Raw genomic sequence first — 26,821 nt, 5'->3', positions numbered from 1 at the left:
GCCCAGACGTCCCCTCTCACTGCATACACCGCCCAGACGTCCCCCCTCACCGCATACACCGCCCAGACGTCCCCTCACCGTATACACCGCCCAGACGTCCCCCCTCACTGCATACACCGCCCAGAAGTCCCCTCACCGCATACACCGCCCAGACGTCCCCTCTCACTGCATACACCGCCCAGACGTCCCCCTCACTGTATACACCGCCCAGACGTCCCCCTCACCGCATACACCGCCCAGACGTCCCCTCACCGTATACACCGCCCAGACGTCCCCCCTCACTGCATACACCGCCCAGACGTCCCCCCTCACTGCATACACCGCCCAGACGTCCTCCCTCACCGTATACACCGCCCAGACGTCCCCCTCACTGTATACACCGCCCAGACGTCCCCTCACCGCATACACCGCCCAGACGTCCCCTCTCACTGCATACACCGCCCAGACGTCCCCTCACCGCATACACCGCCCAGACGTCCCCTCTCACTGTATACACCGCCCAGACGTCCCCTCACCGCATACACCGCCCAGACGTCCCCTCTCACTGCATACACCGCCCAGACGTCCCCCTCACTGTATACACCGCCCAGACGTCCTCCCTCACTGTATACACCGCCCAGACATCCCCTCACTGTATACACCGCCCAGACATCCCCTCACTGTATACACCGCCCAGACGTCCCCCCTCACCGCATACACCGCCCAGACGTCCCCCTCACTGTATACACCGCCCAGACGTCCCCCCTCACCGCATACACCGCCCAGACGTCCCCCTCACTGTATACACCGCCCAGACGTCCCCTCACCGTATACACCGCCCAGACGTCCTCCCTCACTGTATACACCGCCCAGACGTCCCCTCTCACTGCATACACCGCCCAGACGTCCCCTCACCGTATACACCGCCCAGACGTCCTCCCTCACTGTATACACCGCCCAGACGTCCCCTCACCGTTTACATCAGCCAGACGTCCCCCCTCACCGTATACACTGCCCAGACGTCCTCCCTCACTGTATACACCGCCCAGACGTCCCCTCTCACTGCATACACCGCCCAGACGTCCCCTCACCGTATACACCGCCCAGACGTCCTCCCTCACTGTATACACCGCCCAGACGTCCCCTCACCGTTTACATCAGCCAGACGTCCCCCCTCACCGTATACACTGCCCAGACGTCCTCCCTCACTGTATACACCGCCCAGACGTCCCCTCTCACCACATACACCGCCCAGACGTCCCCTCACCGTATGCACCGCCCAGACGTCCCCTCACTGTATACATCGCCCAGATGTCCCCCCTCACCGCATACACCGCCCAGACGTCCCCTCACCGTTTACATAAACCAGACGTCCCCTCTCACCGTATACATCAACCAGACGTCCCCCCTCACCGCCCGGACATCCCCCTCACCGAATACACCGCCCAGATGTCCCCCCTCACCGCATACACCGCCCAGATGTCCCCCCTCACCGCATACACCGCCCAGACGTCCCCCTCACTGCATACACTGCCCAGACATCCCCCCTCACCGTATACATCGCCCAGATGTCCCCCCTCACCGCATACACAGCCCAGACGTCCCCCCTCATCATATAAACCGCCCAGATGTCCTCCCTCACCGTATACAACACCCAGACATCCCCCCTCACCGTATAAACCGTCCAGACATCCCCCCTACCCGTATACACAGCCCAGAAGTCCCAATCACCGCATACACCGCCCAGACGTCCCCCCTCACCATATACACTGCCCAGACGTCCCCCCTCACCATATACACCGCCCAGACGTCCTCCCTCACTGCATACACCGCCCAGAAGTCCCACTCACCGCATACACCGCCCAGAAGTCCCACTCACCGCATACACCGCCCAGACGTCCCCTCACTGTATACACCGCCCAGACGTCCCCTCACCGCATACACTGCCCAGACGTCCCCCCTCACCGCATACACCGCCCAGAAGTCCCACTCACCGCATACACCGCCCAGACGTCCCCCCTCACCGCATACACCGCCCAGAAGTCCCACTCACCGCATACACCGCCCAGACGTCCCCCCTCACCGCATACACCGCCCAGAAGTCCCACTCACCGTATACACCGCCCAGACGTCCCCTCACTGTATACACCGCCCAGACGTCCCCCTCACCGCCGTATACATGGCCCAGACGTCCTCCCTCACCGTATACACCACCCAGATATAACACATGTACCTTGGGATTCCCTCCACAGTAGCCTCGAAGGTGCACTGGTAGGTCTGCATGCTCTGCGGGGTGAAGGAGACGCTGGCATAGCAGTGACTGTGGCTCGGGAGGCTCATTCGTGGCGGCTGGACTTCAAAGATTTCGGAAATGCGAGCCACAGACTAGAAAAGTGAAAGTGAGATGTGTAAAGGGGGCAGCACAGACCCATATCTGTACCCTACACCCCGATCATCCCCGGGATCTACTCATACACTGGTGACAGCAGCACAGCCCCCCTATCTGTACCCTACACCTCGATCATCCCCGGGGTCTACCCATACACTGGTGACAGCAGCACAGCCCCCCTATCTGTACCCTACACCCCAATCATCCCCGGGGTCTACCCATACACTGGTGACAGCAGCACAGCCCCCTTATCTGTATCCTACACCCCGATCATCGCCAGCGTCTACCCACACACTGGTGACAGCAGCACAGCCCCCTATCTGTATCCTACACCCCGATCATACACGGGTCTACCCATACACTGGTGACAGCAGCACAGCCCCCCTATCTGTACCCTATACCCCGATCATCCCCGGGGTCTACCCATACACTGGTAACAGCAGCACAGCCCCCCTATCTGTATCCTACACCCCGATCAACCATGGGGTCTACCCATACACTGGTGATAGCAGCACAGCCCCCCTATCTGTATCCTACACCCCGATCAACCATGGGGTCTACCCATACATTAGTGACAGCAGCACAGCCCCCCTATCTGTACCCTACACCCCGATCATCCCCAGGGTCTACCCATACACTAGTGACAGCAGCACAGCCCCCTATCTGTACCCTACACCCCGATCATCCCCGGGGTCTACCCATACACTAGTGACAGCAGCACAGCCCCCCTATCTGTACCCTACACCCCGATCATCCCCGGGGTCTACCCATACACTGGTGACAGCAGCACAGCCCCCTATCTCTACCCTACACACCTATCATCTCCGGGGTCTACCCATACACTGGTAACAGCAGCACAGCCCCCTTATCTGTACCCTACACTCCGATCATCCCCGGGGTCTACCCATACACTGGTGACAGCAGCACAGCCCCCCTATCTGTATCCTACACCCCGATCATCCCCGGGGTCTACCCATACACTGGTGACAGCAGCACAGCCCCCCTATCTGTACCCTACACCCCGATCATCCCCGGAGTCTACCCATACACTGATGATAGCAGCACAGCCCCCCTATCTGTACCCTACACCCCGATCATCCCCTGGGTCTACCCATACACTGGAGACAGCGGCACAGCCCCCCTATCTGTACCCTACACCCCGATCATCCCCGGGGTCTACCCATACACTGGTGACAGCAGCACAGCCCCCCTATCTGTACCCTACAGCAAGTCCAGCCCCGGGGTCTACCCATACACTGGTGACAGCAGCACAGCCCCCCTATCTGTACCCTATACCCCGATCATCCCCGGGGTCTACCCATACACTGGTAACAGCAGCACAGCCCCCCTATCTGTATCCTACACCCCGATCAACCATGGGGTCTACCCATACACTGGTGATAGCAGCACAGCCCCCCTATCTGTACCATACACCCCGATCATCCCCGGGGTCTACCCATACACTGGTAACAGCAGCACAGCCCCCCTATCTGTATCCTACACCCCGATCAACCATGGGGTCTACCCATACATTAGTGACAGCAGCACAGCCCCCTATCTGTACCCTACACCCCGATCATCCCCAGGGTCTACCCATACACTAGTGACAGCAGCACAGCCCCCTATCTGTACCCTACACCCCGATCATCCCCGGGGTCTACCCATACACTGGTGACAGCAGCACAGCCCCCTATCTCTACCCTACACACCTATCATCTCCGGGGTCTACCCATACACTGGTAACAGCAGCACAGCCCCCTTATCTGTACCCTACACTCCGATCATCCCCGGGGTCTACCCATACACTGGTGACAGCAGCACAGCCCCCCTATCTGTATCCTACACCCCGATCATCCCCGGGGCCTACCCATACACTGGTGACAGCAGCACAGCCCCCCTATCTGTACCCTACACCCCGATCATCCCCGGAGTCTACCCATACACTGGAGACAGCGGCACAGCCCCCCTATCTGTACCCTACACCCCGATCATCCCCGGGGTCTACCCATACACTGGTGACAGCAGCACAGCCCCCCTATCTGTACCCTACAGCAAGTCCAGCCCCGGGGTCTACCCATACACTGGTGACAGCAGCACAGCCCCCTATCTCTACCCTACACCACAATCATCCCCGGGGTCTACCCATACACTGGTGACAGCAGCACAGCCCCCTTATCTGTACCCTACAGCAAGTCCAGCCCCGGGGTCTACCCACACACTGGTGACAGCAGCACAGCCCCCTTATCCATACCCTACACCCCGATCATCCCCGGGGTCTACCCATACACTGGTGACAGCAGCACAGCCCCCCTATCTGTACCCTACACCCCGATCATCCCCGGGGTCTACCCATGCAATGGTGACAGCAGCACAGCCCCCTATCTCTACCCTACACCACAATCATCCCCGGGGTCTACCCATACACTGGTGACAGCAGCACAGCCCCCCTATCTGTACCCTACAGCAAGTCCAGCCCCAGGGTCTACCCATACACTGGTGACAGCAGCACAGCCCCCTTATCTGTACCCTACACCCCGATCATCCCCGGGGTCTACCCATACACTGGTGACAGCAGCACAGCCCCCCTATCTGTACCCTACACCCCGATCATCCCTGGGGTCTACCCATACACTGGTGACAGCAGCACAGCCCCCTATCTCTACCCTACACCACAATCATCCCCGGGGTCTACCCATACACTGGTGACAGCAGCACAGCCCCCCTATCTGTACCCTACACCCAGATCATCCCCGGGGTCTACCCATACACTGGTGACAGCAGCACAGCCCCCTTATCTGTACCCAGACCCCGATCATCTCCAGGGTCTACCCATACACTGATGATAGCAGCACAGCCCCCTTATCTGTACCCAGACCCCGATCATCTCCAGGGTCTACCCATACACTGGTGACAGCAGCACAGCCCCCCTATCTGTACCCTACACCCCAATCATCCCCGGGGTCTACCCATACACTGGTGACAGCAGCACAGCCCCCTATCTGTACCCTACACCACAATCATCCCCGGGGTCTGACCATACACTGGTGACAGCAGCACAGCCCCCTATCTCTACCCTACACCCCGATCATCCCCGGGGTCTAACCATACATTAGTGACAGCAGCACAGCCCCCTTATCTGTATCCTACACCCCGATCATCCCCGGGGTCTACACATACACTGGTGACAGCAGCACAGCCCCCTAACTGTACCCTACACCCCGATCATCCCCGGGGTCTACCCATACACTGGTGACAGCAGCACAGCCCCCCTATCTGTACCCTACACCCCGATCATCCCCAGGGTCTACCCATACACTGGTGACAGCAGCACAGCCCCCCTATCTGTACCCTATACCCCGATCATCCCCGGGGTCTACCCATACACTGGTGACAGCAGCACAGCCCCCCTATCTGTACCCTACACCCCGATCATCCCCAGGGTCTACCCATACACTGGTGACAGCAGCACAGCCTCCCTATCTGTACCCTACACCCCGATCATCCCCGGGGTCTACCCATACATTAGTGACAGCAGCACAGCCCCCTATCTCTACCCTACACCACAATCATCCCCAGGGTCTACCTATACACTGGTGACAGCAGCACAGCCCCCCTATCTATACCCTACACCCAATCATCCCCGGGGTCTACCCATACACCGGTGATAGCAGCACAGCCTCCCTATCTGTACTGTACACCCCGTCCATCCCTGGGGTCTACCCATACACTGGTGACAGCAGCAAAGCCCGCTTATCTGTACCCTACACCCCATCATCCCCGGGGTCTACCCATACACTGATAACAGCAGCACAGCCCCCTTATTTGTACCCAGACCCCGATCATCGCCGGGGTCTACCCATACACTGGTGACAGCAGCACAGCCCCCCCCCCCCTATCTGTACCCTACACCCCGATCATCCCCTGGGTCTACCCATACATTAGTGACAGCAGCACAGCCCCCTATCTGTACCCTACACCCCGATCATCCCCGGGGTCTACCCATACATTAGTGACAGCAGCACAGCCCCCTATCTGTACCCTACACCCCGATCATCCCCGGGGTCTACCCATACATTAGTGACAGCAGCACAGCCCCCTATCTGTACCCTACACCCCGATCATCCCCGGGGTCTACCCATACACTGGTGACAGCAGCACAGCCCCCTATCTCTACCCTACACACCTATCATCTCCGGGGTCTACCCATACACTGGTGACAGCAGCACAGCCCTCCTATCTGTACCCTACACCCCGATCATCCCCGGGGTCTACCCATACACTGGTGACAGCAGCACAGCCCCCCTATCTGTACCCTACACCCCGATCATCCCCGGGGTCTACCCATACATTAGTGACAGCAGCACAGCTCCCCTATCTGTACCCTACACCCCGATCATCCCCGTGGTCTACCCATACACTGGTGACAGCAGCACAGCCCCCCTATCTGTACCCAGACCCCAATCATCCCCAGGGTCTACCCATACACTGGTGACAGCAGAACAGCCCCCCTATCTGTACCCTACACCCCGATCATCCCCGGGGTCTACCCATACACTGGTGACAGCAGCACAGCCCCCCTATCTGTACCCTACACCCTGTCCAGCCCCGGGGTCTACCCACACACTGGTGACAGCAGCACAGTCCCCCTATCTGTACCCAGACCCCGATCATCCCCGGGGTCTACCCATACACTAGTGACAGCAGCACAGCCCCCTATCTGTACCCTACACCCCGATCATCCCCGGGGTCTACCCATACATTAGTGACAGCAGCACAGCCCCCTATCTGTACCCTACACCCCGATCATCCCCGGGGTCTACCCATACATTAGTGACAGCAGCACAGCCCCCTATCTCTACCCTACACACCTATCATCTCCGGGGTCTACCCATACACTGGTGACAGCAGCACAGCCCTCCTATCTGTACCCTACACCCCGATCATCCCCGGGGTCTACCCATACACTGGTGACAGCAGCACAGCCCCCCTATCTGTACCCTACACCCCGATCATCCCCGGGGTCTACCCATACACTGGTGACAGCAGCACAGCCCCCCCTATCTGTACCCTACACCCCGATCATCCCCGGGGTCTACCCATACATTAGTGACAGCAGCACAGCCCCCTTATCTGTACCCTACACCCCGATCATCCCCGGGGTCTACCCATACACTGGTGACAGCAGCACAGCCCCCCTATCTGTACCCAGACCCCGATCATCCCCAGGGTCTACCCATACACTGGTGACAGCAGCACAGCCCTCCTATCTGTACCCTACACCCCGATCATCCCCGGGGTCTACCCATACACTGGTGACAGCAGCACAGCCCCCCTATCTGTACCCTACACCCTGTCCAGCCCCGGGGTCTACCCACACACTGGTGACAGCAGCACAGTCCCCCTATCTGTACCCAGACCCCAATCATCCCCGGGGTCTACCCATACACTGGTGACAGCAGCACAGCCCCCCCTATCTGTTCCCAGACCCCGATCATCCCCGGGGTCTACCCATACACTGGTGACAGCAGCACAGCCCCCCTATCTGTACCCTACACCCCGATCATCCCCGGGGTCTACCCATACACTGGTGACAGCAGCACAGCCCCCCTATCTGTACCCTACACCCCGATCATCCCCGGGGTCTACCCATACACTGATGATAGCAGCACAGCCCCCCTATCTGTACCCTACACCCCAATCATCCCCGGGGTCTACCCATACACAGGTGACAGCAGCACAGCCCCCCTATCTGTACCCTACACCCCGATCATCCCCGGGGTCTACCCATACACTGGTGACAGCAGCACAGCCCCCCCTATCTGTACCCTACACCCCGATCATCCTCGGGGTCTACCCATACATTAGTGACAGCAGCACAGCCCCCCTATCTGTACCCTACACCCCGATCATCGCCGGGGTCTACCCATACACTGGTGACAGCAGCACAGCCCCCCCTATCTGTACCCTACACCCCGATCATCCCCGGGGTCTACCCATACATTAGTGACAGCAGCACAGCCCCCCTATCTGTACCCTACACCCCGATCATCCCCGGGGTCTACCCATACACTGGTGACAGCAGCACAGCCCCCCTATCTGTACCCTACACCCCGATCATCCCCGGGGTCTGCCCATACACTGGTGACAGCAGCACAGCCCCCCTATCTGTACCCTACACCACAATCATCCCCGCGGTCTACCCATACACTCGTGACAGCAGCACAGCTCCCCTATCTGTACCCTACACCCCGATCATCCCCGGGGTCTACCCATACACTGGTGACAGCAGCACAGCCCCCCTATCTGTACCCTACACCCCGATCATCCCTGGGGTCTACCCATACATTAGTGACAGCAGCACAGCCCCCCTATCTGTACCCTACACCCCGATCATCCCCAGGGTCTACCCATACACTGGTTACAGCAGCACAGCCCCCCTATCTGTACCCTACACCACAATCATCCCCGCGGTCTACCCATACACTGATAACAGCAGCACAGCCCCCCTATCTCTACCCTACACCCCGATCATCCCCGGGGTCTACCCATACACTCGTGACAGCAGCACAGCCTCCCTATCTGTACCCTACACCCCGATCATCCCCGGGGTCTACCCATACATTAGTGACAGCAGCACAGCCCCCTATCTGTACCCTACACCCCGATCATCCCCGGGGTCTACCCATACATTAGTGACAGCAGCACAGCCCCTTATCTGTACCCTACACCCCGATCATCCCCGGGGTCTACCCATACACTGGTGACAGCAGCACAGCCCCCCTATCTGTATCCAGACCCCGATCAACCCCGGGGTCTACCCATACACTGGTGACAGCAGCACAGCCCTCCTATCTGTACCCTACACCCCGATCATCCCCGGGGTCTACCCATACATTGGTGACAGCAGCACAGCCCCCCTATCTGTACCCAGACCCCGATCATCCCCGCGGTCTACCCATACACTGGTGACAGCAGCACAGCTTCCCTATCTGTATCCAGACCCCGATCATCCCCGGGGTCTACCCATACACTGGTGACAGCAGCACAGCCCCCCTATCTGTATCCTACACCCCAATCATCCCCGGGGTCTACCCATACATTGGTGACAGCAGCACAGCCCCCCTATCTGTACTCTACACCCTGTCCAGCCCTGGGGTCTACCCATACACTGGTGACAGCAGCACAGCCCCCCTATCTGTACCCAGACCCCGATCATCCCCGGGGTCTACCCATACACTGGTGACAGCAGCACAGCCCCCCTATCTGTACTCTACACCCTGTCCAGCCCTGGGGTCTACCCATACACTGGTGACAGCAGCACAGCCCCCCTATCTGTACCCAGACCCCGATCATCCCCGGGGTCTACCCATACACTGGTGACAGCAGCACAGCTTCCCTATCTGTATCCAGACCCCGATCATCCCCGGGGTCTACCCATACACTGGTGACAGCAGCACAGCCCCCCTATCTGTATCCTACACCCCAATCATCCCCGGGGTCTACCCATACATTGGTGACAGCAGCACAGCCCCCCTATCTGTACCCTACACCCTGTCCAGCCCCGGGGTCTACCCATACACTGGTGACAGCAGCACAGCCCCCCTATCTGTACTCTACACCCTGTCCAGCCCTGGCGTCTACCCATACACTGGTGACAGCAGCACAGCCCCCCTATCTGTACTCTACACCCTGTCCAGCCCTGGCGTCTACCCATACACTGGTGACAGCAGCACAGCCCCCCTATCTGTACCCAGACCCCGATCATCTCCGGGGTCTACCCATACATTAGTGACAGCAGCACAGCCCCCTATCTGTACCCTACACCCCGATCATCCCCGGGGTCTACCCATACATTAGTGACAGCAGCACAGCCCCTTATCTGTACCCTACACCCCGATCATCCCCGGGGTCTACCCATACACTGGTGACAGCAGCACAGCCCCCCTATCTGTATCCAGACCCCGATCATCCCCGGGGTCTACCCATACACTGGTGACAGCAGCACAGCCCTCCTATCTGTACCCTACACCCCGATCATCCCCGGGGTCTACCCATACATTGGTGACAGCAGCACAGCCCCCCTATCTGTACCCTACACCCTGTCCAGCCCCGGGGTCTACCCATACACTGGTGACAGCAGCACAGCCCCCCTATCTGTACTCTACACCCTGTCCAGCCCTGGGGTCTACCCATACACTGGTGACAGCAGCACAGCCCCCCTATCTGTACCCAGACCCCAATCATCCCCGGGGTCTACCCATACACTGGTGACAGCAGCACAGCTTCCCTATCTGTATCCAGACCCCGATCATCCCCGGGGTCTACCCATACACTGGTGACAGCAGCACAGCCCCCCTATCTGTATCCTACACCCCAATCATCCCCGGGGTCTACCCATACATTGGTGACAGCAGCACAGCCCCCCTATCTGTACCCTACACCCTGTCCAGCCCCGGGGTCTACCCATACACTGGTGAGAGCAGCACAGCCCCCCTATCTGTACTCTACACCCTGTCCAGCCCTGGCGTCTACCCATACACTGGTGACAGCAGCACAGCCCCCCTATCTGTACTCTACACCCTGTCCAGCCCTGGCGTCTACCCATACACTGGTGACAGCAGCACAGCCCCCCTATCTGTACCCAGACCCCGATCATCTCCGGGGTCTACCCATACACTGGTGACAGCAGCACAGCCCCCCTATCTGTACTCTACACCCTGTCCAGCCCCGGGGTCTACCCATACACTGGTGAGAGCAGCACAGCCCCCCTATCTGTACCATACACCCCGATTATCCCCGGGGTCTACCCATACACTGGTGAGAGCAGCACAGCCCCCCTATCTGTACCCTACACCCCGATTATGCCGTTGGCCCCGGTACCTTAGCAGACAGAGGCTTGACAGTCAGGGCCACATCGCAGGTGACCTTGCCGGAGTTGATGATCTTGAAGCGAGCGGTGGATGTCTGTCCTACGAGCACGTTCCAGAATAAAAATCTGTTCTCTTGGTGCAGGTAGATCCCCCCAGACTGGAGGGGCGGCAGACACTGCAGGACCCGGGCATCCCCTACAATTCGATGTTCTTCAAATATACTGGCAATGTCATCTGTGACGAATCCTGGGGGAAACAGGAGGAGGTGGTCACACGTGTCCTCTGTCCCTGTGGCTTTGTACAAACATGGGCCCCTGTGGAGCTTTACCTGGGGTGCACACCTCACCGATGAGGCGGAAGGGAATCCCACCAGGGTGGTCTTCGGGGTGTCGATCAGAAATATCCAGAGTCAACAGCTCCTCGCTTTTCCCCAGTTGGTCAGCAAAACACTCCACATTGATGACCTGCTGCCCCCCAGGAGGAACGGTCCCAAAGCCAGGCACCATCATGAACATGCCCAGTGTGAAGCGAGCCTGCAAAGAAGCCCACCCGATCACAGCCATGCGTATGGTGACATACCACACCGAAGCCCCCCATACACATGGAGTAACTGACAGCCATCTCTGCTGACTCTCCATACACAGGGATGCTCTATGACCGCGCTGCAACCAGACCCTTGGGTCCTCCTTCTCCAGACTCACCTGTCCTCCTCCGCAAGACTCCTGTCCTCCCTCCTCCTCCAGACTACTCTGTCCTTCTCCGCCAGACTCCTCTGTCCTCCCTCCTCCTCCAGACTCCTCTGTCCTCCCTCCTCCTCCAGGCTCCTCTGTCCTCCCCCTCCAAACTGCTCTGTCTTCCCTCGTCCTCCAGGCTCCTCTGTCCCCCCCCTCCAAACTGCTCTGTCCTCCCCCTCCAGACTCTTCTGTCCTCCTTTTCCAGACTCCTCTGTTCTCCCTTGTCCTCCAGACTCCTCTGTCCTCCTCCTCCTCCAGACTCCTCTGTCTTCACTCCTCCGACAGACTCCTCTGTCCTCCTTTTCCAGACTCCTCTGTTCTTCCTCGGCCTCCAGACTCCTCTGTCCTCCTCCTCCCCCTCCAGACTCCTCTGTCTTCACTCCTCCGACAGACTCCTCTGTCCTCCTTTTCCAGACTCCTCTGTTCTCCCTCGTCCTCCAGACTCCTCTGTCCTCCTCCTCCTCCAGACTCCTCTGGTTCTGTGGACCTTTATGTAATGTCTATGGGGCCTATATATATATATATATACAGTGCCTAAAAGTAGTATTCAACCCCCTGCAGATTTAGCTGGTTTGATAAGATGCAAATAAGTTAGAGCCTTCAAACTGCAAACGAGAGTAGGTTTTATGAACAGAAGCATAAATCTTACAAACCAAAAAGTTATGTTGCTCAGTTGAATTTTATTAAATTTTAAACATAAAAGTGTGGGTCAATTATTATACAACCCCTATGTTTAATATTTTGTGGAATAACCCTTGTTTGCAATTACAGCTAATAATCGTCTTTTCTAAGACCTGATCAGGCCGGCACAGGTCTGTGGAGTTATCTTGGCCCACTCCTCCATGCAGATCTTCTCCAAGTTATCTAGGTTCTTTGGGTGTCTCATGTGGACTTTATTCTTGAGCTCCTTCCACAAGTTTTCAATTGGGTTAAGGTCAGGAGACTGACTAGGCCACTCCAACACCTTGACTTTTTCCCTCTTGAACCAGGCCTTGGTTTTCTTGGCTGTGTGCTTTGGGTCGTTGTCTTGTTGGAAGATGAAATTACGACCCATCTTAAGATTCTTGATGGAGGAGCGGAGGTTCTTGGCCAAAATCTCCAGGTAGGCCGTGCTATCCATCTTCCCATGGATGCGGACCAGATGGCCAGGCCCCTTGGCTGAGAAACAGCCCCACAGCATGATGCTGCCACCACCATGCTTGACTGTAGGGATGGTATTCTTGGGGTCGTATGCAGTGCCATCCAGTCTCCAAACGTCACGTGTGTGGTTGGCAACAAAGATCTCGATCTTGGTCTCATCAGACCATAGAACCTTGAACCAGTCTGTCTGAGAGTCCTCCAAGTGATCATGATCAAACTGTAGACGAGCCTTGACATGACGCTTTGAAAGTAAAGGTACCTGTAGCGCTGGCGTCCCTGCCCTCTGCTAGGCAGGGACGCTGCTCCCCTCACCGCTCTGCTCCGTGCCCGGCGTCCTCTCCCCGCTCTGCTGTCAGCGCGCGCTCCTTCCCGGCGTCCTCCTCCCGCTCTGCTCTCAGCGCGCGCTCCTTCCCGGCCCCTGTGCTTAGGGCGCGCGCGCGCACGCTCCCCTCCTCTTAAAGGGGTCGCGCGCGCCGTCCTAAGGAGTCCCCGGCCAATGGCCGGAGGACTTCATCATATATAAGACACCTCCTCCAAAATGGAGGTGCCCGAGCAATGTTGTTTGCACCTGTGTCTCACCTGTGCTTCAGCCCTCAGGTCCCGTTGCCAGTTACCTGCCAGTTTCCTGCCAGTTTCCTGCTAGTTACCTGCCTGATTCCTGCCTGAATACTTGTTACCTGTCTGCCAGCCTGAGGTCCGACGGTCTGCCTTACTACTCCTGTCAGTCTGTCTAAAGGACCAGCCTGCCCGCTCACCTGGGAGCGCATATCAGCTACCTGCCTGCTTGCCTGAGGTCCGACGGTCTGCCTCACTACTCCGGTCAGTCTGTCTATGGACCAGCTTGCCCGCTCACCTGGGAGCGCTTCTCCGTTACCTGCCTGCTTGCCAGCCCGGAGGTCCCGTTGTCACGTGCGGTGACCACCAGCTATTTCAGAGACTCTTGCCCGCTCACCTGGGAGCGCTTCTCCGTTACCTACCTGCCTGCCAGCCCGGAGGTTCCGCCGTCACGTGCCGTGACCACCTGCTATTCCAGAGACTCTCGCTTGCTCACCTGGGAGCACACATCTACCATCTGCCTGCTAGCCTACCCGGAGGCTCTGCCATCACAGGTCGTACCTACCCCTTACCCAGAGACTGCCCTGATCACTTGCCGTAACTCCCTGTCCGTTCACCCAGAGACTGCCACCCGCTCCCTTACAAGGGCCGCCCCCTTGTATAGTAGCTCAGAGGTTCCGCCTCCCGGACCCGTTACAGTTTGCTCGGGCCATGGAACCCGGTGGCACCCAAGCTCCCTCGCTCTCGGACCTCTGTCTTGAACTGTCCCGTCAGAGGTCCCAACAGGAGGCCATCCTGGGTCACCTGCGGAATGTTAATACTCGCCTGAACACTCTGTCTGATCCACCAACAACCTCCGCCAGTGCCATATCTTGCAATCCGGCAGCTCCGCTGCCCACTAATACTATGGTATCCTACCCCGGACCCCGGCTTTCTGCACCTCCTCGCTTCGGAGGCGACCCCGTCCAGGCTCGGGGCTTCATAAATCAGTGCACCCTGCACTTTGAACTTTTGTCCCATCAGTTTAATTCCGACCGGGCCAAAATTGCCTTTATCATGTCCCATCTCACCGGGGAGGCCCTGGCCTGGCTAAATCCTCTATGGGAGAGAGGAGACCCCCTGGTGTCCAACTTGCCTGCTTTTCTCTCGGCTTTCCGGAAAGTCTTCGACGAACCCGGACGGAAGACCTCATCCGCATCCTCTCTGCTACGCCTCCGTCAGGAGGGTCTCACCGTGGGCCAATATGCCATACGGTTCCGCACCCTTGCCTCGGAGCTGGCCTGGGATAACGACGCTCTGGTATCCGTCTTCTGGGAGGGTCTGTCCGGTCGTATTAAAGATGAACTTGCTGGTCGGGACATTCCTACCTCTCTCGATGATCTAATAACCCTTGCCACCCGGATTGACCTACGGTTCCAGGAGCGTGCCAAAGAGGTCACCCGTGAGAGAAGGATTCCACGTTTAGCTCCTACTTTCCAGAAACCCGTCATTCCCTCCATCTCTCCCCAGGTACACTCTCCTGAGCCTATGCAGGTCGACCAGACCAAGATGGTCAAAACCCGTCAGGACTCACGCCGTGCCGAGGGGAGCTGCTTCTACTGTGGCAGTAAGGAGCACCGGATCCGTGCCTGCCCGGAGAGGTCGGGAAACGCCTGTGTCTAGGTTCGCTCAGAGAGGTCCACCTAGACAAGAATAAATCCTCTCCATCCCTGCTGTTGTCAGTTTCGATCATCTACGGGGAGAACCGTTATTTCGAACTAGCCCAACTTGACTCTGGAGCAGCCGGGAACCTTATTTCACAGTCCCTGGTTGAGAAATACCGCATCCCCACCAAACCTCTGGCTGTACCCTTGTCTGTCGCTGCCGTGGATGGGGGCCTCTTACCTCGCCCCATTCAACTTATCACCGAATCCATTACCCTGCAGGTGGGAATGCTGCATTCTGAAAGTATCTCCTTTCATGTTCTGCCTGGACTCTCTCACGCCCTCTTGCTAGGTCTGCCCTGGCTCCAGAGACATGCACCCGTGCTAGACTGGCAAACCGGAGAGGTCCTTCGCTGGGGACAAGACTGTCATAAAACCTGCCTGGTTCCCGTCCATCCCGTCCGTCCCTCTCCTACCCCAGCTAATCTACCTGGACTTCCGATTCCTTATTGGTCTTATGCTGATGTCTTTAATAAAAAGGAGGCAGAGACATTACCACCACATAGACCATACGACTGTCCCATCGATCTGCTACCCGGTACTACTCCTCCCCGTGGGCGTATCTATCCTTTATCCGCTGCTGAGACCCGGTCAATGTCCGAATATATTGAGGAGAATCTGGCCAGAGGATTCATCCGGAAATCTACCTCCCCGGCGGGAGCAGACTTCTTTTTCGTCAAAAAGAAGGACGGCTCTCTCCGTCCCTGTATAGACTATAGAGGCCTAAACCTGATCACGGTGAAGAATAAGTACCCCCTCCCGCTCATTCCAGAATTATTTGATCGCCTGAGGGGGGCTAGGATCTTCACCAAACTGGACCTTCGTGGGGCGTACAACCTGGTTCGTATTCGTCAGGGGGATGAATGGAAGACGGCATTCAACACCCGGGACGGCCACTATGAATACCTGGTAATGCCCTTTGGTCTCTGTAACGCTCCTGCCGTCTTTCAAGAGTTGGTCAATGACATCTTCCGGGACCTTCTCTACTCCTGCGTAGTGGTGTACCTGGACGACATCTTGGTCTTCTCTCCAGATCTCCAGACTCACCGGAGGGACGTTCGTCAGGTCCTGCTCAGGCTAAGGCAGAACCATCTCTACGCTAAATTTGAGAAGTGCCTCTTTGAGCAGACCTCGCTTCCGTTTCTGGGCTACATTATCTCTCAGACCGGCCTACAAATGGATCCTGAGAAACTGTCTGCCATCGAGAAATGGCCCCGACCGGAGGGGTTGAAGGCCATTCAGCGATTCCTGGGCTTCGCCAACTACTACCGCCTCTTCATACCACACTTCTCTTCCCGGACGGCCCCAATTTCTGCGCTCACCCGTAAAGGTACTAATCCCAAAGAGTGGCCACCCGAAGCAGAGGAGGCCTTTCTTTCCCTTAAACAGGCCTTCTCTTCCGCCCCGGTGCTGCATCGCCCAGATGGCAACAAACAGTTCTTCCTGGAAGTTGACGCCTCCTCCTCTGGAGCCGGAGCGGTACTTACTCAAAAATCATCTTCCGGGAGGATGGTAACTTGTGGCTTCTTCTCTAAACTCTTCTCCTCCTCTGAGCGCAACTATTCCATAGGAGACCGAGAGTTATTGGCCATCAAACTGGCATTGGAGGAGTGGCGTTACCTGCTCGAGGGGGCTCTTCACCCGGTAATAATTTACACTGACCACAAGAACTTGGCTTACCTCCAGCATGCCCAGAGACTTAACCCGCGCCAAGCCCGGTGGTCCTTGTTTTTTGCTCGTTTTGATTTTGTCCTTCATTTTCGCCCGGCTGACAAAAACGTCAAGGCGGACGCCTTGTCTCGGTCCTTTCTGGTGTCTGATCTCGAGGAGGATCCGAAACATATCATCGATCCCGCCAGAGTAATGCAGGTAGCTCCCGTGAGTCTAAATCGTCTTCCTCCTGGTAAGACGTTCGTACCAGTACCTGATCGGGAGAAGATCCTACACTGGGGTCATTCTTCTAAACTAGCTGGCCACGCCGGTCAGAAAAAGACCCTCCAGCTTATTACCCGGCACTACTGGTGGCCTAACCTGCACAAGGATGTAATAGACTTTGTTTCTGCCTGTGTGTCCTGCGCCCGCAACAAAGTTCCGAGACACCTGCCGGCCGGCCGCCTCCTACCTCTGCCAGTACCTGCTGCCCCCTGGCAGCATATAGCGATGGACTTCATTACTGATCTACCCGTCTCTGCCGGTTGTACGGTCATTTGGGTGGTCGCTGACCGCTTCTCCAAGATGGCTCACTTCATTCCACTGCCAGGTCTTCCGTCTGCACCCGAGCTGGCTAAAGACTTTATCCGCCACATCTTCCGTCTTCATGGCCTGCCCCGTCACATCGTGTCGGATCGTGGGGTACAGTTCACTTCCCGTTTCTGGAGAGCCACTTGTAAATTGCTGGACGTCACCCTGGACTTCTCCTCCGCTTACCACCCACAGTCTAATGGTCAAGTGGAGCGGATCAATCAGAACCTGACCAGTTACCTTCGGCACTTCGTTAATGCCCACCATTCTGACTGGGTGGATCTCCTGCCATGGGCCGAATTCTCGTACAACAATCACGAGAGCGAGTCTTCCTCCAAATCCCCGTTTTTTGTAGTCTACGGTCAGCATCCTCGGATCCCGTTTCCCGTCTCCACCTCGGCGGACAATCCGGCTGCGGAATCTCTTGTTAACAAATTTTCCTCCATATGGGAGAGTACCCGGTCCGCACTCCTTCTGTCATCCGAGCGTATGAAAAGACACGCTGACAAAAAACGTCTGGACCCTCCTCAATTCCGCCCTGGGGATAAAGTCTGGCTCTCGTCCAAATATGTCCGGCTCAAGATCCCTTCCTATAAGTTAGGGCCTCGGTTCATCGGCCCACTGGAGGTCATCAGTCAGATCAACCCGGTGGCCTATAAATTGAAACTCCCGGCCAACTTACGGATCCCTAACTCCTTCCATGTGTCTCTCCTCAAACCTGTGGTGCTTAACTCTTTTTTCAAGTCTACAGGTACGCCTCCTGCTCCGGTTTCTGCTGAGGACGAGTTTGAGGTAGAGAACATTCTTGCCACCAAAAGGGTAAGAGGAAAGACCTTTTTTCTGGTAGATTGGAAGGGGTTTGGTCCTGAGGAGAGAACGTGGGAGCCCCGGGAGAACATCCATGCCCCTCTCATCCTAGCTAAATTTCTGTCTGGCCTAAAAAAGGGGGGGCCTAAAGGGGGGGGTACTGTAGCGCTGGCGTCCCTGCCCTCTGCTAGGCAGGGACGCTGCTCCCCTCACCGCTCTGCTCCGTGCCCGGCGTCCTCTCCCCGCTCTGCTGTCAGCGCGCGCTCCTTCCCGGCGTCCTCCTCCCGCTCTGCTCTCAGCGCGCGCTCCTTCCCGGCCCCTGTGCTTAGGGCGCGCGCGCGCGCGCTCCCCTCCTCTTAAAGGGGCCGCGCGCGCCGTCCTAAGGAGTCCCCGGCCAATGGCCGGAGGACTTCATCATATATAAGGCACCTCCTCCAAAATGGAGGTGCCCGAGCAATGTTGTTTGCACCTGTGTCTCACCTGTGCTTCAGCCCTCAGGTCCCGTTGCCAGTTACCTGCCAGTTTCCTGCTAGTTACCTGCCTGATTCCTGCCTGAATACTTGTTACCTGTCTGCCAGCCTGAGGTCCGACGGTCTGCCTTACTACTCCTGTCAGTCTGTCTAAAGGACCAGCCTGCCAGCTCACCTGGGAGCGCATATCAGCTACCTGCCTGCTTGCCTGAGGTCCGACGGTCTGCCTCACTACTCCGGTCAGTCTGTCTATGGACCAGCTTGCCCGCTCACCTGGGAGCGCTTCTCCGTTATCTGCCTGCTTGCCAGCCCGGAGGCTCCGTTGTCACGTGCTGTGACCACCAGCTATCTCAGAGACTCTTGCCCGCTCACCTGGGAGCGCATCTCCGTTACCTGCCTGCTTGCCAGCCCGGAGGTCCCGTTGTCACGTGCGGTGACCACCAGCTATTTCAGAGACTCTTGCCCGCTCACCTGGGAGCGCTTCTCCGTTACCTACCTGCCTGCCAGCCCGGAGGTTCCGCCGTCACGTGCCGTGACCACCTGCTATTCCAGAGACTCTCGCTTGCTCACCTGGGAGCACACATCTACCATCTGCCTGCTAGCCTACCCGGAGGCTCTGCCATCACAGGTCGTACCTACCCCTTACCCAGAGACTGCCCTGATCACTTGCCGTAACTCCCTGTCCGTTCACCCAGAGACTGCCACCCGCTCCCTTACAAGGGCCGCCCCCTTGTATAGTAGCTCAGAGGTTCCGCCTCCCGGACCCGTTACAGTACCTTACGGGCTCGTCTGGAACGGAGACCATTGCGGTGGAGTACGTTACTTATGGTATTGACTGAAAGCAATGTCCCCACTGCCATGAGATCTTCCCGGAGCTCCTTCCTTGTTGTCCTTGGGTTAGCCTTGACTCTTCGGACAAGCCTGGCCTCGGCACGGGAGGACACTTTCAAAGGCTGTCCAGGCCGTGGAAGGCTAACAGTAGTTCCATAAGCCTTCCACTTACGGATGATGCTCCCAACAGTGTAGATAGGTAGGCCCAACTCCTTGGAAAGGGTTTTGTACCCCTTGCCAGCCTTGTGACCCTCCACGATCTTGTCTCTGATGGCCTTGGAATGCTCCTTTGTCTTTCCCATGTTGACCATGTCTGAGTGCTGTTCACAAGTTTGGGGAGGGTCTTAAATAGTCAGAAAAGGCTGGCAAAAGAGATCTTTAATCCACACATGTGAAGCTCATTATTCTTGGTGCCTGAACTACTTCTTAATACTTTAGGGGGACCAAACAGAATTCTTGTGGTTTGAGGGGTTGAATAATAAATGACACTGAATTAACGTTTTAAAAAAAAATAAAAATAAATTTGCTGCAGTGCATTTCCCACTTCCAGGCTGATCTACAGTACAAATGTCACAATGCCAAGATACTTCCGCATGTGTCAACCAGCTAAATCTGCAGGGGGTTGAATACTACTTGTAGGCACTGTATATATATAAACAAATGAGGATGAGCAGGAAGTGGAGGCCAACGTACCTGCCCAGAAATACTTGTGTCTCTCAGCTGGGAATCTGCGCGCTTCGTTTTGCTCATGGAGACTGATCTACTGGATCCAGAACCCTCGCGGGAACGAGCCCTCTTCGTTGCATGAGCCGGCCTACGAGACACAGGGAGCCGGTGGGGTCATTGGCCGGAAGGGGAGAGGTCACAGTCGAGCCGCAGAGTCGCCGCAGTAACTCCGCATGTATAAATCGTGTTGTCAGCGATTCGACCCGCATTGTTGTATTTATGCTGTGCGATCAGGTCGCGTCTAGCGTTTATCCTGAAGGACACGTACAGTTTAATCTAAATGTCCCTTAGTGACGTCTCCGCCCGTGATGGCTCCCTACAATCCCACACAAGTAACGGTGACGTGTTCCCGGTGAGCAGGGGGCCGCAAACCTGGCACAGGGGGGTCTCATCCCGCACCCAACGCCGGGAGCCTTCCATGCATGTGAAGCTGGAGGGTCCCGGCTCTGCTCGTCTCGTGGAGCTATTCTGATAGCGGATCGCTGGATCACAGGCGATCATCCATGGTCTCTGCGTCCCCCAATGACACAAAGGAGGAAAGCGACTGACTACTGTCAGCATTTCACAGCCATCCCCGTCACACGCGCTCGCCTTACCCCTTCTTGGTCGGTTGAATTGTTGCCTCGCGGATGATCTTGCTGAGGTTGTAACGAAACTCCAGCAGTCCGCAGTTCTCCAGGGTGAAGGAGCACAACCTGCGGCTGCCCAGCACCATGGCACCAAAGTTAATGTCTGAGGACGGGGAGAGGCGATACTTGGCGAAGGTGGAGGAAGCAGAGATGCGGATAGGGATACTCGCTATAGTCTCCCCCGTGTCTGACAGGATGGGGTCGATCACCTGTAGGGAAGGCAGAATGGATATAAGATGGGCAATCTGCATGTCAGCATCAGACGCTGTTCAGACTTCTGCAGATTCATCTAGGACTCGACACGCTTGTCAGGAGCCGTGGAATTGTAAGGAACATGCCGATACCTACTACAACCCCCATAGTCCACACTCACAGAAACATACCTGGCACTTCAGGATAGGTTTATCCACAATCTGCACCTCCTCCTTGGTCAGGAACACAATCTGCACCTGGGTGGCGCGGTCGCTGGGGCTCAAGGTGCCCTTCTGTGGCAGGATGGAGAAGATGGCGCTGAGGTCGGGCAGGCCCTGGGCCGAAGCTTCCAAGGAGAAACTGTTGGCAAGAAGAAAAGAAGATTTGGTCAAGGGTTGCGGTGTCAGGAATGGTAAAATCTGCCGCCATGTCAGTCACTGCCGGCCCTGACATCAGGACTTCCCTCACCGCACCCTTTTGAAGATGCCAGTGATACAACACAGGACTCACTCTTCCATCGGGGAGGCTCCATCCGCGAGGAGTACGGTCACAGCTCATTATACACGTCCAGTAATTTACCTGAAGCCGATCTCGTACTTCCCCTTGTTCTTCAGAGAAAGCGAATGTTTCATTTCATCAGAGATCTTAACTACTCCGAAGTCCAGGCCTCCATCTGTTCCTGTGGAGATGACAACCAGGCCTGAGGAGGATGTGTGTGCGGCCAGCAACGAAAGGAAGACATGTGTGCGGCCAGCAACGAAAGGAGGACGTGTGTGCGGCCAGCAACGAAAGGAGGACATGTGTGCGGCCAGCAACGAAAGGAGGACATGTGTGCGGCCAGCAACGAAAGGAGGACATGTGTGCGGCCAGCAACGAAAGGAGGACATGTGTGCGGCCAGCAACGAAAGGAGGACATGTGTGCGGCCAGCAACGAAAGGAGGACATGTGTGCGGCCAGCAACGAAAGGAGGACGTGTGTGCGGCCAGCAACGAAAGGAGGACATGTGTGCGGCCAGCAACGAAAGGAGGACATGTGTGCGGCCAGCAACGAAAGGAGGACATGTGTGCGGCCAGCAACGAAAGGAGGACATGTGTGCGGCCAGCAACGAAAGGAGGACATGTGTGCGGCCAGCAACGAAAGGAGGACGTGTGTGCGGCCAGCAACGAAAGGAGGACGTGTGTGCGGCCAGCAACGAAAGGAGGACATGTGTGCGGCCAGCAACGAAAGGAGGACGTGTGTGCGGCCAGCAACGAAAGGAGGACATGTGAAAGGCCAGCAACGAAAGGAGGACATGTGTGCGGCCAGCAACGAAAGGAGGACATGTGTGCGGCCAGCAACGAAAGGAGGACATGTGTGCGGCCAGCAACGAAAGGAGGACGTGTGTGCGGCCAGCAACGAAAGGAGGACGTGTGTGCAGCCAGCAACGAAAGGAGGACATGTGAAAGGCCAGCAACGAAAGGAGGACGTGTGTGCGGCCAGCAACGAAAGGAGGACATGTGTGCGGCCAGCAACGAAAGGAGGACATGTGTGCGGCCAGCAACGAAAGGAGGACATGTGTGCGGCCAGCAACGAAAGGAGGACGTGTGTGCGGCCAGCAACGAAAGGAGGACATGTGTGCGGCCAGCAACGAAAGGAGGACATGTGTGCGGCCAGCAACGAAAGGAGGACGTGTGTGCGGCCAGCAACGAAAGGAGGACATGTGAAAGGCCAGCAACGAAAGGAGGACGTGTGTGCGGCCAGCAACGAAAGGAGGACATGTGAAAGGCCAGCAACGAAAGGAGGACGTGTGTGCGGTAAGCAACGAAAGGAGGACATGTGTGCGGCCAGCAACGAAAGGAGGACGTGTGTGCGGCCAGCAACGAAAGGAGGACGTGTGTGCGGCCAGCAACGAAAGGAGGACGTGTGTGCGGCCAGCAACGAAAGGAGGACATGTGAAAGGCCAGCAACGAAAGGAGGACGTGTGTGCGACCAGCAACGAAAGGAGGACATGTGTGCGGCCAGCAACGAAAGGAGGACATGTGAAAGGCCAGCAACGAAAGGAGGACATGTGTGCAGCCAGCAACGAAAGGAGGACGTGTGTGCGGCCAGCAACGAAAGGAGGACGTGTGTGCGGCCAGCAACGAAAGGAGGACATGTGTGCGGCCAGCAACGAAAGGAGGACGTGTGTGCGACCAGCAACGAAAGGAGGACATGTGTGCGGCCAGCAACGAAAGGAGGACGTGTGTGCGGCCAGCAACGAAAGGAGGACATGTGTGCGGCCAGCAACGAAAGGAGGACGTGTGTGCGGCCAGCAACGAAAGGAGGACATGTGTGCGGCCAGCAACGAAAGGAGGACATGTGTGCGGCCAGCAACGAAAGGAGGACATGTGTGCGGCCAGCAACGAAAGGAGGACATGTGTGCGGCCAGCAACGAAAGGAGGACGTGTGTGCGGCCAGCAACGAAAGGAGGACGTGTGTGCGGCCAGCAACGAAAGGAGGACATGTGTGCGGCCAGCAACGAAAGGAGGACGTGTGTGCGGCCAGCAACGAAAGGAGGACGTGTGTGCGGCCAGCAACGAAAGGAGGACATGTGTGCGGCCAGCAACGAAAGGAGGACATGTGTGCGGCCAGCAACGAAAGGAGGACGTGTGTGCGGCCAGCAACGAAAGGAGGACGTGTGTGCGGCCAGCAACGAAAGGAGGACATGTGTGCGGCCAGCAACGAAAGGAGGACGTGTGTGCGGCCAGCAACGAAAGGAGGACGTGTGTGCGGCCAGCAACGAAAGGAGGACATGTGTGCGGCCAGCAACGAAAGGAGGACATGTGTGCGGCCAGCAACGAAAGGAGGACATGTGTGCGGCCAGCAACGAAAGGAGGACATGTGTGCGGCCAGCAACGAAAGGAGGACATGTGTGCGGCCAGCAACGAAAGGAGGACGTGTGTGCGGCCAGCAACGAAAGGAGGACGTGTGTGCGGCCAGCAACGAAAGGAGGACATGTGTGCGGCCAGCAACGAAAGGAGGACGTGTGTGCGGCCAGCAACGAAAGGAGGACATGTGAAAGGCCAGCAACGAAAGGAGGACATGTGTGCGGCCAGCAACGAAAGGAGGACATGTGTGCGGCCAGCAACGAAAGGAGGACATGTGTGCGGCCAGCAACGAAAGGAGGACGTGTGTGCGGCCAGCAACGAAAGGAGGACGTGTGTGCAGCCAGCAACGAAAGGAGGACATGTGAAAGGCCAGCAACGAAAGGAGGACGTGTGTGCGGCCAGCAACGAAAGGAGGACATGTGTGCGGCCAGCAACGAAAGGAGGACATGTGTGCGGCCAGCAACGAAAGGAGGACATGTGTGCGGCCAGCAACGAAAGGAGGACGTGTGTGCGGCCAGCAACGAAAGGAGGACATGTGTGCGGCCAGCAACGAAAGGAGGACATGTGTGCGGCCAGCAACGAAAGGAGGACGTGTGTGCGGCCAGCAACGAAAGGAGGACATGTGAAAGGCCAGCAACGAAAGGAGGACGTGTGTGCGGCCAGCAACGAAAGGAGGACATGTGAAAGGCCAGCAACGAAAGGAGGACGTGTGTGCGGCCAGCAACGAAAGGAGGACATGTGTGCGGCCAGCAACGAAAGGAGGACGTGTGTGCGGCCAGCAACGAAAGGAGGACGTGTGTGCGACCAGCAACGAAAGGAGGACATGTGTGCGGCCAGCAACGAAAGGAGGACATGTGAAAGGCCAGCAACGAAAGGAGGACATGTGTGCGGCCAGCAACGAAAGGAGGACGTGTGTGCGGCCAGCAACGAAAGGAGGACGTGTGTGCGGCCAGCAACGAAAGGAGGACATGTGTGCGGCCAGCAACGAAAGGAGGACGTGTGTGCGACCAGCAACGAAAGGAGGACATGTGTGCGGCCAGCAACGAAAGGAGGACGTGTGTGCGGCCAGCAACGAAAGGAGGACATGTGTGCGGCCAGCAACGAAAGGAGGACGTGTGTGCGGCCAGCAACGAAAGGAGGACATGTGAAAGGCCAGCAACGAAAGGAGGACGTGTGTGCGACCAGCAACGAAAGGAGGACATGTGAAAGGCCAGCAACGAAAGGAGGACGTGTGTGCGGCCAGCAACGAAAGGAGGACGTGTGTGCGGCCAGCAACGAAAGGAGGACATGTGAAAGGCCAGCAACGAAAGGAGGACATGTGAAAGGCCAGCAACGAAAGGAAGACGTGTGTGCGACCAGCAACGAAAGGAGGACATGTGTGCGGCCAGCAACGAAAGGAGGACGTGTGTGCGGCCAGCAACGAAAGGAGGACGTGTGTGCGGCCAGCAACGAAAGGAGGACGTGTGTGCGGCCAGCAACGAAAGGAGGACGTGTGTGCGGCCAGCAACGAAAGGGGGACATGTGTGCGGCCAGCAACGAAAGGAGGACGTGTGTGCGGCCAGCAACGAAAGGAGGACGTGTGTGCGGCCAGCAACGAAAGGAGGACGTGTGTGCGGCCAGCAACGAAAGGAGGACATGTGAAAGGCCAGCAACGAAAGGAGGACGTGTGTGCGACCAGCAACGAAAGGAGGACATGTGTGCGGCCAGCAACGAAAGGAGGACGTGTGTGCGGCCAGCAACGAAAGGAGGACGTGTGTGCGGCCAGCAACGAAAGGAGGACGTGTGTGCGGCCAGCAACGAAAGGAGGACATGTGAAAGGCCAGCAACGAAAGGAGGACGTGTGTGCGACCAGCAACGAAAGGAGGACATGTGTGCGGCCAGCAACGAAAGGAGGACGTGTGTGCGGCCAGCAACGAACGGAGGACGTGTGTGCGGCCAGCAACGAAAGGAGGACATGTGAAAGGCCAGCAACGAAAGGAGGACATGTGAAAGGCCAGCAACGAAAGGAAGACGTGTGTGCGACCAGCAACGAAAGGAGGACGTGTGTGCGGCCAGCAACGAAAGGAGGACGTGTGTGCGGCCAGCAACGAAAGGAGGACATGTGAAAGGCCAGCAACGAAAGGAGGACGTGTGTGCGACCAGCAACGAAAGGAGGACATGTGTGCGGCCAGCAACGAAAGGAGGACGTGTGTGCGGCCAGCAATGAAAGGAGGACGTGTGTGCGGCCAGCAACGAAAGGAGGACGTGTGTGCGGCCAGCAACGAAAGGAGGACGTGTGTGCGGCCAGCAACGAAAGGAGGACGTGTGTGCGGCCAGCAACGAAAGGAGGACATGTGAAAGGCCAGCAACGAAAGGAGGACGTGTGTGTGACCAGCAACGAAAGGAGAACATGTGAAAGGCCAGCAACGAAAGGAGGACGTGTGTGCGGCCAGCAACGAAAGGAGGACGTGTGTGCGGCCAGCAACGAAAGGAGGACATGTGAAAGGCCAGCAACGAAAGGAGGACATGTGAAAGGCCAGCAACGAAAGGAAGACGTGTGTGCGACCAGCAACGAAAGGAGGACATGTGTGCGGCCAGCAACGAAAGGAGGACGTGTGTGCGGCCAGCAACGAAAGGAGGACGTGTGTGCGGCCAGCAACGAAAGGAGGACGTGTGTGCGGCCAGCAACGAAAGGAGGACATGTGTGCGGCCAGCAAAGAAAGGAGGACG

General features: G+C 57.4%; 1 protein-coding gene across 3 annotated transcripts in view; it reads right to left on the bottom strand.

The window, feature by feature from the left end:
• Window positions 1–26,821, bottom strand: part of HYDIN (HYDIN axonemal central pair apparatus protein) — a 313,905-nt gene that overhangs the window by 32,290 nt on the left and 254,794 nt on the right. For all 3 annotated transcript variants that reach the window (XM_073659829.1, XM_073659831.1, XM_073659830.1), the window contains exons 55-61: window positions 21,846–21,945; window positions 21,458–21,626; window positions 21,042–21,283; window positions 20,413–20,533; window positions 11,567–11,771; window positions 11,249–11,484; window positions 2,213–2,364 (exon numbers count right to left, since the gene is read on the bottom strand). In XM_073659829.1, the coding sequence (XP_073515930.1) occupies window positions 2,213–2,364; window positions 11,249–11,484; window positions 11,567–11,771; window positions 20,413–20,533; window positions 21,042–21,283; window positions 21,458–21,626; window positions 21,846–21,945 (1,225 nt within the window). The remainder of the gene's footprint in view (window positions 1–2,212; window positions 2,365–11,248; window positions 11,485–11,566; window positions 11,772–20,412; window positions 20,534–21,041; window positions 21,284–21,457; window positions 21,627–21,845; window positions 21,946–26,821) is intronic.

The sequence above is a fragment of the Phyllobates terribilis genome, unplaced genomic scaffold (assembly GCF_046119375.1).
Source record: "Phyllobates terribilis strain yellow unplaced genomic scaffold, ASM4611937v1 Scaffold_14__1_contigs__length_39327217, whole genome shotgun sequence".
NCBI classification, from domain to species: domain Eukaryota; kingdom Metazoa; phylum Chordata; class Amphibia; order Anura; family Dendrobatidae; genus Phyllobates; species Phyllobates terribilis.
This window is presented reverse-complemented; position numbering and strand designations above follow the sequence as displayed.